The sequence below is a fragment of the Sminthopsis crassicaudata genome, chromosome 1, assembly GCF_048593235.1.
Source record: "Sminthopsis crassicaudata isolate SCR6 chromosome 1, ASM4859323v1, whole genome shotgun sequence".
Classification (NCBI taxonomy): domain Eukaryota; kingdom Metazoa; phylum Chordata; class Mammalia; order Dasyuromorphia; family Dasyuridae; genus Sminthopsis; species Sminthopsis crassicaudata.
Genome location: NC_133617.1, coordinates 353721484 through 353740423, shown reverse-complemented (window position 1 = coordinate 353740423; position 18940 = coordinate 353721484). Strand labels below are relative to the sequence as shown.

The window sequence follows — 18940 nt, the reverse complement described above, 5'->3', positions numbered from 1 at the left end:
CTCTTTGCTAAATCCTTTTGGAACTTAGCTAGCTTCAATTGGCATTACAATTGTAATAAACCTTTCTCCTTGACTGGGAGATGGATTCAAGCCTACAAATTCTTTTGAGACACCTCACAACACCGATCTGCAAACCCAACCTTTTGGGGTCTCCTTTCGAACCTCAAATTATGACTCAAAAGTGAAGATGTTGTAATTCCTCATATTTAAGGTTAGAGGCAGCTTAGGTAAATAGGAAATATCAGCATTCCATATAAAAGGACTAAGGAAGGAGTAGTAGGTAAGGGACCTGTGTCTGCAGGTATAACTTACTCCAGCTTTCTGGTCTTGTAAGACTATTAGTAGAAAAGTCTTTCTGGGAAACTTCTATTTTTACCTGTATATACAGATTGAACTTCTAGTCTCCTGGCCCTGATACTGTCTTTATTCTAATGGTGACTATCCTCTGGAACCCCCACTTTCTCCTAGCCCCAGCATTAAGTCCAAGTATTAATCCAGTTAAATAAATTCTCTCAGCTCAGGCAGACCATTCTCTAAATTATGGAAAATTGGACTCAGACTCAAGAATATTAAGTTAATAGATATTACTTACTGATGAGCATAATATTCAGCAAACTTCTGAGGTACAGAGCCTAAACTTTTGGAATAAGATGGCTTTACTCTCAAGGAGTTGAACATTGGCAACATGGTCTCTCATTTTACAGATAAGGAACTGGAAGCAAATAGGATGAAGGGGCAACCCCATGGTCACACACCTAGTAAGTGTGTTTTCTTGATTCCAGGCCCCATGTTTTAGACATTGCACCTCCCTAGCTGTCCTGAAGGGGAAAAGGTAGACTTTATTTAGGTTGAATTTTCAGCCAAGCATAGCATTTCCAAGACTGCTGAGCAGAACTCAGCTGTTCTAATTCAATTGTCTCCAAACTTTTTGGATTGCTCATCCCTATCAGTAAAAAATTTGAGATATACACACATACATTTATATATACATATATATTGTATGTATGTAGAAATTATATAATTTGTTACTGCATTACTTACACATAATATAAAACACACACCAAAAAATGGAAATCTAAAAGGGAAGAGAAAAAGAAAAAAATGATGTATGATATCAGAGTAAACAGAGAGTCACTGGAATTGAATATGGGAGTAACATGGTCTGACCTGCACTTTATGAAAATCATTTTAGCAGCTGTCTGCAGGATGCATTGGAGAGTGGACAGACTTAAGGCCAATTGTGGACTATCTGTATTAATTCTCTCTAGGTACTTTGCTTTACATGATTATCCCATAATTATTCTTGGAGTTCCACAATATGAAGTCTTTTAAATTGGATGTGAATAGGCCTCCTGGCTCCAAAACTACTTTTCAAAGAATTTTTGCATTGAGTTCCCTCACCTTCATCCTTAACTTTAGACACACTAGTGCTGACAATAAAATAAGCAAGGCCATGGTTAGTGTTTTATAAAGCTTTATTGCAAGGTGAGTTTAAATACTGCTGAAGAAAGAAATCAGCATCGCATTGCATATATCAAGAAATTTGGGATGTGAGTCTCAATTCAGATTTCCCAGTTGGACTCCATGTCAAGAAAAGCAAGACTGGGGCATTTTGGAAGAAAAAGAACATGGGATTGAGAACACTGAAAATTCTTGTCAGTTCATCTCCACAAGGGGTCAATGTGTCCAAATGGCTCAGTAGACAATTATGAATATGTTGGTAGATTAATAAATTCTCAAACACTGTTTCAAGTTCTTTGTAGAGTCACATGTCAGAATAACAAAAAAAAGCAAATTTATAGACAATTTAACATTAAAAAAATCAAAAACCTTTTATCTAAAATGAGTAAACAACAGCAACAAAGACCAAGAGAGGATCAACAATGACCAAATGCATACAAGAGTTTTATCTTTGACCATGCATGGCTTGTTTTTAAATTACAATTCACAGAATAACACTGTCAAGAAGTCTATTTTACACTATGCTACATAAAACGAGTAGTAACATTTACACAATTGTACAGCTTTTATCTTTTACCTAAGACAAGCATTCTTTCTACTTTACAATTAACTTTATTTTTTACAATTCTCAGCTCACAGAACAAAAAACAACCTAAAAACCCAGACATTGAGACCATCTGAAGGCTCTCTCCCAAAAGAAGAAAGTCCCTTGTTTTCCCATGAGGATCCATTATTTCTGGTCTATGTGGCCAGTTAGCAGGTAGCCTTATAAGCACCTCTTGGGCTTCCCATTATGAAGACATAATTCAAATGAAGAGATGGTTACTTTCTTTTTTTCTCCCTTCATCAAAACAAAGCTTTACTTATACATCCCTTCCTCATAGGTGTCTCCTATTAAGAGGGAACTCACTTTGTGCAAACCCACACTTACAAAAATAAGAAATTCAAGAAATAATTCTTTTAAGCAGGCCCCTATACTCTTATGTGGTGATAATCAAAAAAAAAAAGATTTCTATTTCATTTTTTTTTTACAGCATAAAGAATTTACAAGAATAAGGAAAAAAGTATAAACACCCCCTTCAAATGTAGAAAATGCCAACCAAGCAAGGCAGAAAAATGGAAAATATTTGAATTATGGAAATGGGTTTGAAGGCAACAGAAAACAAAGTTTGAGATAAAGCCCTGAAGAAAAAACACATGGCCTAAGACTGTGGGCTGCTAGCTTTGTAGTATGAGATCTTCAGTTTCAACAGAGAATACTTGCTAGTTTGAGGGTTCACCTTAAAGACTACACTGGGAGGACTAGTATTTAAGAGATCAGGAAACCACTTCTATTTCTTAGGGAGCTTCACCCAAAGGCTACTCAGTTCCTGGTAGAGCACTTACGTTGCATGATGTTTTAAGTAGAATGATTTTTGTTACGTCATAGAATTGGAGCCAGAACCAATTCCCTCATTTTACAAATGAGGAAACCAAGTTCTAGAAAGTTTATATGACTTGCTCCACTATGGGTCAGAGGCAGTACTGGAAGCCAGATTTTCTGAGATCAAATACAACCTTTCTTTTCACTGGTTTAGTTGTACACAGTAACAGCAATATTGTACAATGAAGAACTCTGAATGACTTGGCTATTCTTAGCAATATAAAGATCCAAGACAATTCCAAAGTATTTATGATAAAAAATGCTCTCATCTACCCCCAAAGAAAGAGGTGATGGAGTTGATGCAGATTGAAACATACTACTTTTCACTATTTTTTGTGGGATTTATTTTCTTTTGGTCAGTGTTTTCTTTCACAACATGATAAATATAGAAATAGTATAATTGCACATGTATAACCTATATCAAATTGCTTACTGTCTTGGGAGAGGAGAGGGGAAGGAAAGAGGGAAGGGAGAACTTGGGACTCAAAATTTTCAAAAAATGAATGTTAAAAATTGTTTTTATATGCAATTAGGAAAAATAAAATATCACTTAAAAAAGAAAACATTGGCTTAAAAGGCTTATTGTAGTCTATTTTTTTTTAAAATTATGTCCTTAGGCCAATTAAAAAAACAAAACAAAACAAGTGCACTTCCAATATTACAATGGAAGTCAAAGGGGAAATATGATTTGAATTATAGAATGCTGCTTTATAGCCTTTCCCCCTTCTCTGAGCACAGTTATTGCAGAAAGTTAGCTCCAAATGTACATTTCATGGAAACTTGCCAGCACAGATGATCATCTTTCTGGTATCTAGACAGCAGTTTAAATGTTACATATGGGGGCACTTCTCATTTAACAGAGATAGTTGCATTCTGTTTTTTTTTTTTTCTCATTCATGCACAGAATATTTATTTCTTGAGTTGCATCATGGAGTCATAGTTGGTAGAAATACCTCCACTGTTTCCAAGTTGTTGTTGTTGTTGGGTTGTTTTTTTTTTTTGTTTTTTTTTTGGGTTCTTTTTGAGCTGATTTCTCTATTCTATTCTTCAGTGGAATCCCTTTCCTGAAGAAAATAAATCCCACAAAAAAGTGAAAAGTAGTATGTTTCAATCTGCATCAACTCCATCACTTCTTTCTTTGGGGGTAGATGATAGATAGGATTTTTTTATCTCTCTCCTGAAGTGGAATTGTGGGGCAGGTGGTGTTTCTGTTCTGGGTACCACAAAGTCCATGAAAATTACTTCAAAATAATTACCATAGAAGGAATCACCTGAGTATATTCAGTGCTTTGGCCATATCCATCTATCCTCCTTCCCATTCTCAAGACTATTCCCATATTCTTTAGTGTCCTTTTAATTTTAAATGACCCACAAGAGAGACATATCTGAATGCCAAACTTTAATTTTGAATACTTTTGTTTTTATGGCCTAGATGATTCCAATAAAAACCAGTAACAGCAATCATAACAAAACCCGAGATAAATAAATCTCACTTTTGCCTAACCCCGATTCAGATACTTGGGGATTTTTTTCTCCCTCTAATGTTTACATTTTGCAGCTGCGGATGCAATGCCCACTTCTTAGCAGTGCCCGTTAGCTCTGTACTAAGCTAGCCAGTTACCTATGCCTGTACAATTTCTGGGGCTTTATTTCCTTGTCACCAACTTTCTATTTTAAAGGTAGACTCTGGGCTGCCCAATCCAAAGGTGGTGGAGAAGAAAAAGTAGTTTCTCTGATTACATAGTTCTCAAGAGCTGGGCAAATAAAAAGCTATCATGTTCCCCAAGATTCAGAATTCTTTTCCTGGTCATCCTAGATGAAGCCCTAGGTCTCCCAGAAAAGCAATGGATTTCTAAAGGGCAAAATTATACACACACAAGTGTATGTGTATATACATGTATGTATGTATAGTTAGAACTGAAATGGACCTGAGAAATCATCTAATTCAAACTCCTCGTTTTATTCACGAACACATGGAGGTCCTTAAATGGTGATGGATGGTCCAAAAAAGAGATGACACATGCAGAGCCAATTAGTGGAAGATCCAGGACTAGAATCTCAATCATCTGCCTCCCAGTCCTGAGTTTTCCCATTATTGCAAAGCTGTCTCAGCCAATAAACTATTAATGGAGTAAGTCAAACTGAAAAGCTAGAGCCACAATTTAGGTTATAGTGACATGGATGATGAGGGCTAGCACTAAGAGACTTGGCTTTATTGGTCTAATTCACCTTGTGGTTGATTATTTTAAAAAATTTTTTTTTGTTTTAAGTGTTTTAAGTGCCTACTCAAAGGTACCCCAGGCTCTGTGTATATCCCTTATACATCTCTTTGATTATGTAATTAAGATGCAGCTGGTCCTATTTGTTCATAGGTAGAATTGCCAATTTAGACCCAGACCAAATTGTGATTTCTGATGTTGAATTCATCCAGTCTCTCCACTGAATGGGTCTTTAGGCTTGGTGGTGTTGCCAATTTTGGTACCACAGGACCCTTGAAAATAACTTCCATTTCTGCTTTGATTGCAGATAGAAGATTATATCCAAGTGCACTATTTCTCTCCTTTTCTAAAGATTCAGAGTATCATTTCACCAGGAATATTGTGCCTAAGCTCTTATTGGTGGTGGAACACATTTCTTGGTTGCATTTTTTATTCATGTATACATTTATTAAGTCCATTCACGTTTATTATTTTCCAGTGACAGGGTTTTCTTCTAATTATCCAAGCGGTTTAAATGTCAGCCTATACCTACATGACATTATAGCTACATAGTTATATATAGCTAGTGCGTAACGAAGATTTCCAATGCATATGTGAGGAAGAGCTCACAATGGAGTATCAAGCAGAAATATCTGCTTCAGACAGTTGTTATACCATCTCTTTAGAGTAATAATACCTAGTATTTTATAGTACCTAGGGCACAGAGTGCCAGGCCTGATGTCAGGAAGACTCATTTTTCCTGTGTTCAAATCCAGCTTCAGACTTACTAGGTGTGACCCTGGCCAAGTCACTGAACTCAGTTTGCCTCAGTTTCCTCATCTGTAAAATGACCAGAAGAAGACAATGGCAAACTACTTTAGTCTTTTTGCCAAATAAACCTCAAATGGGGTCATAATGCTTAAAAAGACTGAACAACAAAATATAACATAGGTACAATGCTAAGGCACTTCATAGATATTTCATTTGCTCCTCATAGCAATCTCGGGAGATGGGTGCTGTAATTATCCCCATTTTACAGTTGAGGCCCATGGCTAATAAATATCTGAGGCTGGATTTGAACTGGAGTCTTCTTGACTGTCACCCAGTTGCCTAAGAAAAAGAACTTACCATGTCCCTAATACTCATAAACACAGTGCTAGTCACTTGCCTCTGATTCCTTTATCCAATTGGCCTTATTCACAAATCCCTTTATCAGGTGGATCACTGTATCTTCATAAAGAAAACAAAGATGCTCGCTGGTTCCATTGGACTGTGTAGATGCCCAAAGATTCCTTGAGGTGTGAAGATGAGGTGAGAGGAATTGGGAAGGGAGGTTTAAGAGATGAGGGTGGCTTTGTAAAAGGTTTTCCTTCCATCTGAGAAAATTGACCCAAATTTTTAAGATGAATATTTTATAAATGAGACCTTGAAATATCTCAGACACAGACTCCTCCATCATTCTCAATGGCAAAATATATCTGCTACTTCCGACAAGGTGCCTAGCCTTATAGGGATCCTGTCCCCAAAATGTCTTTTGCTAAGTTAACTTAAAGGTTTATTCAAAAGCAATACCTAAAGAGTGGGATGTACCAGGAGGGCCCAGTGAAAGTTAAAAAGTTACCTTCCCCAACCAAATGCAGCCCTAAAGGGGTTACCACAAAAAAGGGTGTATGTATAACAGGACACTGAGGGACTTACAGTGAGAAAAAAAATCTGTCCATGAGGTCAGACTCTTTAAAAGATCAGTGATCTTGGACTTGGAAAGGCAGAAGTTGTGTGGGTTTGGAGTAGAAACGTGGGTTCATGTGTCAGTTCTATCATCATCCTCAGTTTCCTCATCAGTTAAAAAAGAGAATTAAATTAAGATGGCCTCTAAATTGTAATTCTGTAATCCCTCAATTCCATTGGCTGGTGCCTATTGAGAAAGAAGTTTACAAATAGCTGGATTGGAATGGGAACATGAAAACAATTATGTGAAACACAGAAAAAAGATATCACCTATGTCATTTTTTGCTTGATGACACCAGGCAAATAGCTTGACATCCTCCCTCACATGATGAACTGGGCAATTAAAACAAAACAATCAGTTCTCTATTTCATTTTTTAGACTGACATGCTTTTTGTATTTGGTAATCATTTTCATCCGAATCTTTATTGCAGTGGAAAGAAAGCCACAAGATGACCAGTCAGATAGAAAAACCTTAGATTTTTATTCCAACATTTAATCTATTGGATAGGATGCTTGGCCTGGAGTTAGGAAGACTCATCTTCCTGAGTTCAAATGTGGTCTCAGATACTTTGACCCTGGACAAGTCACTTAACCCTGTTTGCCTTAGTTTCCTCATCTGTAAAATGAAGTGGAAAAGAAAATGGCAAACCAATATATTTGTCAAGAAAACCCAAATGGGACCACTAATTGTTGGACACAGCTGAAGCAACTGAACACCAACCAATTTGGTGATAATTGCTCATCTTATTACCCTGGATGGTTTATAAAATCTTAAGAATTGGAAGTGACTATAATGCCAGAGCAATCTCCTATTTTAAAGAGAATGAAAATAAGTGCAGAGAGAGTGTATGGCCAAAGTCATATTTAGGGATAAGGCACATCTATAAATAACCAAGTTAATAAAACCTATCAAATCTACTAATTAATCAATCTAGTAAAAACACTTCAGCATTTTTCCTGTATGCCTTATGAATAAGAGGAGATGGCCAAAAATATTAATTTGGTCAGTTAATAAGGGAACAAAAACTTTTTAAAGGCCATACTCTACATGAAAGTGTGTGTGGGGGAGCCCAAAGGTTATAAACAAATAAAACTCAGATCTTATCTTGCTTAGCAGGATTTGCCTTCTAACTAACTTCCAATTCGGTTATCTTTTTAAAACAATTCTTTTTTATTTTAATCCTACACCAAGAAGATGACAGGAAAAGGTATCTGGGTGCCCGAAATCTGAATGTGGGAAATAGAAGAAATTTTCTATAGTTAATTCTTTTTGTTAGAAAGTAAGTTAGACAGTAAGTTTCTTAGGGACTAATCCAGCTCTGCCCACCAAACCAATATAGAAATAATGACAATCCTGATCAGAGAGGAGAAAAGGTAAAAGGAAAGGGATATTTTATTCTAAATGCACCTATCCTGAAGACAGACTAGGCTTATTATTTCATTGGGATAAGGAATGCCAGGTGAGGAAACTCATTTTGCCAAGGCAGGCTGGCACCTTTGGACACTGAAAGATTAAGTAAACATATCCAGGGTCACATAGCCAGTGGGTTTCAGAGAAGCTCACTATGTTGCTTCAAGGATCGATTTTGATAGATGAAGTGCTTCGTGAACCTCTGAAGGGTAAGTCAATGCCTCCAGTGGGAGAGGAGGTGGAGGGTCAGAGCACTCAGTCTCCATGACTGTAGCTATTGTAGACACTTTAACTCACAGACTTGTTACTTTGGGGAATTTATGCACAAATTTCCTGCAGGATCCTCTACAAAGGAGCCTTTCTAGCTTCTAAGTAGGGTTAAATAAATGGACTCATGTCTGCACTGAGAATAATTAATAGTAGTTCAGGACAGGTCTTTGATATTTTTGTAAATTCTATATTTTTACCATCACATACTATAATGATTTTAAATCCCTTTCCTTTCTCCTCTGAGCCATAACTATTGTTCGAGGAAAGTAGATACTTAAATGGTTATATCATACCCTCACTCATTCAACAAAAGATGATATGTGGTAAGCCTATGGGACTAACCAGCAGGATCTCTGTGGGTAGGCACCTGGTGTCTTATGGAGCTCTGGTACCCAGTGGCACCTGAGCAGGTTCAGATGAGGAGGAGAAAGTTGGCACAGGTAAAACTACATCCTTCTTTCCAAAATCATGCTGGGAAAGCACAGGGAGGAAAGCCCTTTAAAACGTTTGAATGATAAATTAGGATTTCGATTTTATACAAAGTTCACACAATCATGTCTTTTTGCCATTTTTTTTCCTACTGCTGCAGACAAAAATCAAACAAAAGTGGTCTGTTGTCTTATTCCTAAACTCCAGGAAAAATGCCAGTTGCCAGTCTCAGTTTTCCATATAAACTTATCATAGGGCCTAGTGTTGGAGAAACAGTGAAGGCCTCTGCAAAGAATCCTAGATTTAACCTGGAAGGACTTGGATTTGACTCCTATTTGCACTACTCACTGTGTGTATGATCTTGGGTAAATCTTTTAATCTCTTTAAATTTTACTTTTTTTCCTTTGAAAAAAGTTGGGTTAGATTAGGTGGTCTCTGATGCTCTAAAATTTAAAACAGGAAAGGATTTGGAGAGCTTAACATTCAGGTAGGAAATATCTGAGCCCGGATTTGATATCCTTTCACTAAATCCCAAGAATTTTCTGCTGTACCACACTGCCATCCTAACTATGCCTTTTACCTAGTTTTTACCTAGAAATTGGTTTTCCTATTTTCTATTCTTAAGGCTTTTTCTTTTCTTTAAAAAAATATTTTAAATAAATTATTAACTCTGAGGAGGAAAATTGGAGCGTTCAGTCATTGCCTTCTGAATGCAACTTTTGCTGTCATGAGAAAGATGCTATTTTCAGTCACGAGTGTGACATTTGGGATGTCAAAAGCTAAACAACCAACCAAGCACCTGGCCAACCTTCCTTTCATTGCCACTATGCTAGTCTTTCCCTCCCAACGAGGCTACTCATGCTATTATTCTGTGCTGAAGCTATAAGTACAGGTCATAGCAAATTACTAAACCAGAAGCAAAATAATATACAACATATTTGCTTTCAAACTAATAAATATTAACCCCTCCCCCCTTTTTGTTGTTGTTGTTGTTTCTTAAATAAGATGATTAAGTATAACTTGACTTTTTTTATCCCTTGAGTTTTGCATGAGGTCATCCTGGGGCATACATTTCATATACTATTTGATAAATGGTTGCTTAAAAAGAATTCCACCTATTCCCAACAAAGTGGTATTCAGACAAGGAAAAAATATATTCATTGATGCCTATGAGTGGAACATTAGCTTTAGTTTTCAGGGAAAGAATTATTCCTTCAAAATGAATTCTCAAGATCATTAAGATTGGCCTATAACCAGGTCAAGTCTACTTAGAAAGTGAAACAATGAAGGATCTATAACTTAATGATCATTAAAACACCCCAAATATTCGATGTCAGACATGACTGACCTATGGGTTCCACCACTAGTCCCCAGTATAGAAAGGGTTCAGCCCTTAAGAAATTTTTCCCCCCCTTACTTCACCCTGCCTTGGTCTAGTTCCTGATGGACTGGTAGTTAAAACTGATCAAAAAGTGTGACAACCTCTTTGTCAAAAGGATTGATGGTTGATTACGTTTTGCATATTTCCATGTGGGCAGCTCTCTCAGGTAACGGAGGGAGGAAGCATTACTCTGAAAGCTGGTTTGTTTTTCTGTTTTTTTTGTGGGTTTTTTGTTTTTTGGTTGCACACTTATTGAGTGCCCTCAAATTAACTAGCAGAGTTTTTAATCACAGCATTTGATTTGGTGTTTCTGTACACAGACACTGTTTAATATTTCTTTTTAAAATTTGCGTTAGAGGTTTTTTTGGAAAGGATGAGATTACAAGGAGCCTGAGTAGAGTTTCCATTTCAGACAGCCAGAACTGCAGGAGGAGTGGAAGAAGTCCTGTATGTCAAAGCACTTTTTTCATACAAGTTTAACTGTTATGACAAAGCCTTGGGCTGGAAGAATCCAAGTGGAACTTTGGTCACTATAGTGTCTAGCAAGGTGGCGAAGAAGATACTTTCAATGGTAATGTTTAAATTGACAAAAAATATGTAAATGTTTTCTGCTTTATTTCAAATTGATAGAAATGTGTAAATTCTTTCTCTTTTATAAAATAAGTTTATTTAACAAATCATGCCATGGTTACTTTCCCAATATGTCTATCTTTTACCCCCTCTATCTCAGGGTTACTTTTTTTCATTTGTTTAGGTTTTTTTTTTCCTCTATGGACTATCCAAAAGCCAAACTAAAAAGGCTTTGAAGACTCCCTGTTCAGTGCAATGATCTTTGTCCTAAGACAGAGAAGGTTTCTGACTAATACTCCAAAGGAGGATTATAAACTCAATGATTGATTATTAAGGACTTTATCCAGGAAAACCAATAATATCACTGAACTCTATTTATTTAATATTTGAAATGTGAGGTGCATTTCTGAATTTGCATAAACATTTACAACATCTAGAATTCCCGAAACAGACATCTGGGCTTTCTCTGGTGTGCAACTTGAAAAATTCTGATCCAGATACTTTGGTGTTGTATAGAACCTGTCTCACATGAATATATAACACATCATGGGAGTGATAACAGAATTCCTTTATAGTTGAAAGGCCTGCTGCCTGTACTGAAAAAACATCACACAACAGAGCTATTGAACCAAATCACAGAGAAAACCAACATGAACAGAGCTGACACTGTAAATACGTGATACAAAGGAGACGTATGGTACCCATGCCCATCTAGACTGAGAGAACAAGCTGTGTGAATTTGCCTAGAAATACAGACACTCCTTTTCAGAACTGTCAGACTGATTTTTGTGCGACATGCCCCTTTTATCCCATTTTTTAACAACTGAACCACATGGGCCACCACGAGGGGCACCCATGGGCCTAAGGAAGCCACGTGGGAGAGTTTATCTTGATCTTAGGGAGGAGAGAGTTCTTGTTATCACCTCTGCTGATGTCACAGTTGCATTTCAGAAGTGCTGACCAGGCCCAGGGCTCTGGCTTCTTCTGGTGTTAATCCACTCTTCAGAGTTCTTCTTACTACAGGTGCCGTGAAAACCCCAGGCAAAGGAAAACAAAAACAATGACAAAAACAAAAGATTAATAACATGAGTCACTTGGGAGATCAGATTGTTTCCTAAACAGATTATAAACCCAGGCTATAAGGACTAGGAGTTGGAATAATCTCAGAAACTCTTCTTGCTCTCCTCACTCCCTACCAGCCCATATTTTGCTCCTACAGAAATGTCTTTGGTCAGTGGGCAAAGGGTGTCTGCAAGGTCGATGGCAGAAATAGAAATTTTAAATGCTAGTAGACACTAAGATTCTGCCACTAGAAAGAGCAGTCACTCTTCTTAGCAGTTCCCAGGTAGAGGATTCTAAATAAGCAACAGCTTTCAGACTCAGAGTAGGGTAGAGAGAAAGGAAGACAAGGGGAATCGACTCAACTTGTTTCCTTCTGCTCTTTCCTTCCACTACATGAAGAAGAAATTCAGATTATACTCCAAGTAAGGGAAAGGAAAAAGCATTTATATAGCACCATGTTCCAGACACTGTGCTTAAGTGCTTAAAAAAAAAATCTCATTTGATCCTTCCAGCAATTCCATGAGGTAGGTGTTATTATCCCTGTTTTACAATTGAGGAAAATGAGACCAAAAAGAGGTAAAGTTACTTGCTTGGTATAACACAGGGAGCTTTTGAGGCCACATTTGAATTCAGATAGATCTTCTTGACTCTGGGCCCAGCACTTCAGCCACTGTCATCTAATTGTCTCAATTAATTAACTAACAAGATTCACTACCTCCTGGTACATTAATTAGGTGAAAATTCCACTTAGATTGATTTTAGAATCAAAGAATCAATCAAAGGAATAAATAAGCTAGACAAACAAGAACAATTTCCAAACACTTCTGAATCTACTGATCAAAAACATAAACTAAATAAAGACAACCTAATTAATGAAGTTGGGAAGAAATGAAGTGTTTCAAAAATTGATTGAAATTTGATGATTAAACGTACGGGATTGGCTGAAAGAATCAGAAATATCTCTGGATTTATGTATATTAGAGAAGATTCTATCAGAAGGATTCCTTTGCACATGTTTAACATATATTGGATTACTTGCTGTCTAGGGGAGGTGGTGGGGGGAAGGAGGAATTTGAAATACAAGATTTTTTGCAAGGATGAATAATGAAAATTATCCATATATGTTTTGAAAAGAAAAAGCTTTAATAAAAAAAATCATCCCATCATACAAAAAAAAAAATTAAAAAAAGAAGAAAAAGAATGACTCCAGCCACTGCTTCCAGAATCAAATTTTGTGAGCTCTTTGAGAAGGAAAATCTCTTTTGTTTCCATTAATGAAAAATAAGGTGGGTGGTGGGGATTGGAGTAAACTTAGAGGGAGCATCATACTTGCTCTTTGCTACCTCTCCTTTGCATCCCCTCAGTGACCATGTCAAATACATCTAACCAGAACTTGAAAGAGGATAAATTAGGCATACTGAGGGAAAGGCACCTATGGGGACTGCCACCTTTTCAGGTAAAGCAGAAAAAAGCAGCTTTAAAGCCTTGGAGACCAGGAAAAAGCTGTGCCCCTAAGGAGAACTTTATGGAGAATCCATGAAAGGATAAAAGAACTAAAAATCAGGAACTGTGTATTACTTTTGATCACACATGTTCTCTAAACTTGTCTACTTTCCATTAGACACTGTATGCACTCAAGTGAAAGTATATCATAGACTTTATTTTATTTTATTTTATGTAGTAGGAATAAAATTTATCTTATTTTTCCAAATATGTGCAAAGATGGTTTTCAACATTCACTTTTGCAAAACCTTATGTGTCAATTTTTCTCCTTCTGCTCCTCCCTCCTCCCTCCCCGACACAGTAAGCAATCTGATATAGGCTAAACATGTGTAATTCCTCTAAACATATTTCCATATTTATCATGCTGTGCAAAAAAAAAATCATATCAAAGGAAAAAAAACTTGAAAAAGGGGGGAAAAAACAAGCAAACAATAATAACAACAAGATGGAGATATTGTGCTGTTTATCATAGACTTTTAAAAGGAATGTAAGTGTAAACCACTAGTAAATATTCCTAACTAAAAGCTAATCAAATCTGGATGGCTAATTGATATTAACTGGTTAACTAAAAGGTTAACTAAGGCACTGTGAATTACATTAGAAAAGCAATCCCATACCTTCAGGACTATTTCTGTAACCTTAAGGGGGAAAACCCTTCCTTTGGAAATCTGACTAACCAATAGGAATTTTGAGTTATAGAGTGTACTTCCAAGTAGATGTTCTACAGCACCTTTTACCCTGTTTTCCATCAATGCTATGTGAGCACACAGAATAAATAATAAGAGCATCAAGGAAATACTTGTTCAGATATCAAAGAGGCTTTGGGCTTGAAAATGATCTTTGGAGCATTTAAGTCACTTCTTCCAAAAGGCCAGAAGGGAAAACTTATGTGATTCTTATAACATAAATGTGGATTATATAATTAAACCAGTTTTAAAAGACTATAGTAAATGGTACTAACACAACCTAGAACTTATGTACTCTATACTTTGAGAGATTTGGCCACAAATTGGTAGATTGAGTATTACTACATATTAACTGCTAAAAGGTACATATATAAATAACATCCTTTGGTAACAATCTATTTGGCAGACCTGTTCAGTGATCTACAAATACCCCTAAAATATCAGGAACAGAGAACCATTATACTCAGGCTTTTGCTTAAGAGACCTAGAATAATGACTTTTTTCTTTTAGATACATGGGTCCCTTCCTCTTTCCTTTAATCTCTTGGCTTAAACATACTTATGACTTGTGCTGTGTGGTTATCATTCAAAAAAAAAAAAAAAAGGAACTGATAAGTTACTTCCAACTGTGGTGTTTATGACTCATAGTGACTTCCTGTATTGTCCCTTTTGTAGTTATGTGATAATTCTAATTTTCTGAAATCGTGTGGTATCCTTGTTTTTTTTATTAGTCATGTTCACCTCTTTTTGCTTTCATTTTGGATTTCCTTGGAAAACATTCTGGACTAGCTTTGTCATTTTCTTTTCCAATTTATCTTAGAGCTAAGAAAATTGAGGCAAAAAAAAAATGTCTTGCTCAGGGTCACAAAGGTAGGTAAATGCCTAAGGCCAGGTTTGAACTCAGGAAGATGAGTCCTCCTAGTTCCAAGTCCAGTGCTCTATCCACTGAGCCACTTACCTGTCCCATGCTATTCTTACTAAACATTTAATTCAAAGGGAAGAAATTCCTCTGGCAGAGATATAGACTTCACCAGACAGGGCCTGTGGGGGAGCTATTTTGGAAGGGAGCATGCTTACCTGACCCCTCAGGTTATCCCATTTCCATGCTGCCCACCCTAAATGATGTCCCTGAAATCTGAGCATTTTCCATTTGTTCTTTAGATTCCTGGCAGCTATAACAATCTCTTCTTCCTTCTTTGCCTTTAAACTCTAGATTGTATGTCTAACTTGACTAGACATAATATTTTGGCTCTTAAAGGTCTTGTCTCGAGGCAGATTACATTTAATTGAGTAATGGAATGCATTCTATGCAGTGGCAATAAAAGTAAAACTTTCTAATGACCTTTTATGTTTTTAAAGCAATCCTTAAAGCATCTGTTGAAGAACTAGACTTTAATAGGTTAGAATAGGATAAAAATATCCCCTTGTTCTTGACAAGAAAGGCCTGCTGAGAACTTTTAACTAAGACACAAAATACTGCCTTAAGAAGGTCAGGAGGTCATAACATACTGTACTTTGCGGCATCTTAAATTTAATTAAATTTAGCTATCTCAGTGGAAGGTAGCATACAGATGTCCATGAATGGTAATCTTAGTTCATTTAATGGAAAATGACTGGTCAAATAAGTAGAGAAATAAACTTCACAGATCCAGAGGCACTTTTGAATGCTCAGTATATTCTGGGCAAAACATTGAGAAAATGTTTGGCACTTGTATTCACATGGTGTTTAAGTAAGCATCATTATGACAGCAATGTTCTATTTATTTAAATAAATGGAAAAAAGTATCTAACTACACACTGCTCTCTTTTAATAGTATAATTTTTAAGCTTTACCAAAAATAGTGGCATGTGGTTAAGACTTGATTCACTTGGGTAGGTTTAAATGGCAGTCAGAACCAAAATCAAATGGATGTTTTTATTGGTCAATGTAATGACTGTGGAGAAAATGGAACAAGTATTTATTAAGCAACTTCTATGTATCAGGTGTTCTTTAGTATTTTACTAATATTAATTTGCTCTATCCTCACAACAACTCTAATAAATGAATACTATTATTGTTATTCCCGTTTCTTCATTGAGGAAACTGAGATAAACAGAGAAAATGACCTGCCTAGAGTCACACAGCTATTAAGTGTCTGAGATGCATTTGATCTCAGGTCTTCCCCACTGAAAACCCCACTTCTCTCTCCATTGCTTCAATATGTTCTATTCTCATTATTTTAGATTTTTCTACTGCTGTTTTCTAGGGATCATCACCCAATACCCTTTTGATAATGCTGCCAAAAGGGGAAAAAGGTGCAGCTCAAGCAAAAACATTAGATATAAATCAGGGCTTGTTTAATATAAACGAGCTCCTGTATACAAGCTCCAGATACACAACTGGACTCATGGGTTCTAACAGCTCAAAACAGCTCAGAACTTCAAAATTAAAAGAACTGTTGAAAAGCATGAACTGTTTATATTTATGTTTTAGCCTTTCTTTGATTTTTCAGTGTCTAGAATAGTACTTGATTGATCTATCTATGCAAATTAAGGAAATGTGTATTTAATCATGTCAATCCCTAATCAAAATCCTTCAATGATATCCTATCTCCTACATTAAAATACTTGCTCACTGTTCTGCTCTAACTTATTTTTATAACCTCATTTCATTCCAATACCCTTTGCATATTTTATGTTCCAGCCAAAGTGGACTATTTGCTGGTCCCTGATTTTAATCCTACTCTCCTGAGCTTTCATGGCTTGCTGAAGGTTGTCTCATGTACAATATGCTTTCTTCTTTCCACAAGTCTCTACCTGTTTATATTTCTCTTCCTCTAAAATGCCATTTCTGTCATAGGACCTAGCATATACATCCCCTCATTTAAAATTAGAATGCATTCTCCTTGAGAACAGGCACTATGGAATTTCCTATCTATCTCCAGAGTCTGGCACATAATAAATGTTTTTTCATTAATTTAAGACCATATAATACATAATATTTATAACCCTTAATCCATCAATAAATGCTTATTAAGCATTTACCATATGCCAGGCCCTGTGCCTTGGGGATACAAAGAAGAGGCAAAAATATAGTCTCTACTGTGAAGTAGCCCCACTTCCTAATGATAGAGATAACATGCAGATAACTATGTATGTGCAAGATGCATATAGCATAAGTGGGAGATCATTGAGTGAAGATGCTGGGGGATCTGGTGAAGAGGCCCAGGAATATAAAGCAGTTTACAGTTTTTTTGAGGGCAGCTAAGGGACACCATAGTACATAGAGAAAGGGCCTAAACTCAGGAAGATTCTCATCTTTCTGAGTTCAAACCTGACCTCAGACACTTATTAGTGGTGTGACCCTGGGTAAGTCACTTAATTCAATTTGCCTCAATATCCTCTTCTATAAAATGATCTGTAGAATAAAATGGCAAACTACTCCAGTATCTTTACTAATAAATCCCCAATTGGGGTCATAAGTAGTAGAATATATCTAGTATTTTATCTACATAATCTCCCTAAGAATATTTACCCCTCCAATATTCATGCTTACACTTAATCCCTATCCTCACACTTTACAAATGTTAAATTTTAATCCAAAATTTGACACATAGACCTTACTATCCATTCATGTTATGGCTAATTATTTTAACCTACGAACTGTATGTTCATGCAGGGTCAATACTGTATGACTTCAATTGTCTGATTTATGTAATGTATTTGAGGAAGGGAACAGGAGTATGGTATCATTGCTTGTTCAAGCTCTAGAACAGTTGTTTGCAAGCTATTCATTGCTCAGAAAATTCTTTTGTTGCTGCTACAGATGGATAAGGAAAAGTCTAAACCAGAAGCATAGCCTTTTTTTTTTTTTTTTTAAACCTTAGTCTCTAAAGTAACTTGTATGTATGATAATGCCTTTGGATCCCCTGTTTTATGTAACTTTGACCTACAAAGGAATATAATACATTGTTTAGGAGAAGTAAATGGAAATTGCTGAAGCTAAACTCAGGAAATCAGTATGATCAGAGATGTTCTTAATGGGATATGTGGGCAGATTCCTGGATAGTATCAAATACCACGAGGAAGGAAAGTGTTATGGTAACTGAAATGTTCTGGGAGACTGGTAGGCTCAGGGGACAGGAAAATGAAAGAAAGATTTTATGTAAGGAAAATCTTCTGTTTTTCTCTAGATTTCTCAGATTCCATCATTCTTTCTCTTTAGGAAATTCTACTTGTCAGATGTCACTGGTGTGTGTCTGTACTTGGATACTGTATGAAAGGAGAAGGTCAAAGGCAGGTTGACTCAAATATATTTTGTTTACATGAAATATTTATTAAAGAGGCCCTAGGACCTCCAGACTTTTACAAAGGAGAAATAATGGAGGTCATTAAACGAAGTAACAAGAAGCAGTATGGCACAGTAAAAAAGCACTGGTTCTTAAGACAGGGGTCTCAGGTTTAAATCCTCCCTTTGCCACTTACTGTTCATGTAATCTCAAACAAATCACTTCATCTACCTCAATCTCAGTTTCCTCATTTGCAAAATGAGAATCAGACTTGAGGGCCTCCTCCAACTCCAAATCTATAATCCTCTGAATTGAAATGTCAGAGATTATGATTCCACCTCTGATATATGACATGACTCACCAAAGTCGCACTGGTTGTAAGGGTCTGAGATGGGCTATGAACTCATTCTACTGCTTTCTGAATTCATATGGTTATGACACAAGCCAATCAGATACTATAGACTGGAATTTGGCCAGGAGCAAACTTAATTGAATAAGATCAGCCAGAAACTAACTAGACTGAATGAAAAAAAAATTCAACAGTTGGAAA

General features: G+C 36.4%; 1 protein-coding gene across 1 annotated transcript in view; it reads right to left on the bottom strand.

Moving 5' to 3' along the window:
- Nucleotides 1-1458: 1458 nt before the first annotated feature.
- FHOD3 (formin homology 2 domain containing 3) overlaps nucleotides 1459-18940 on the bottom strand; it is a 630786-nt gene continuing 613304 nt past the window's right edge. Inside the window, 1 exon segment of the mRNA XM_074279229.1 lies at nucleotides 1459-11889. Within this exon segment, the coding sequence (XP_074135330.1) occupies nucleotides 11807-11889 (83 nt within the window). The 3' untranslated portion in view covers nucleotides 1459-11806.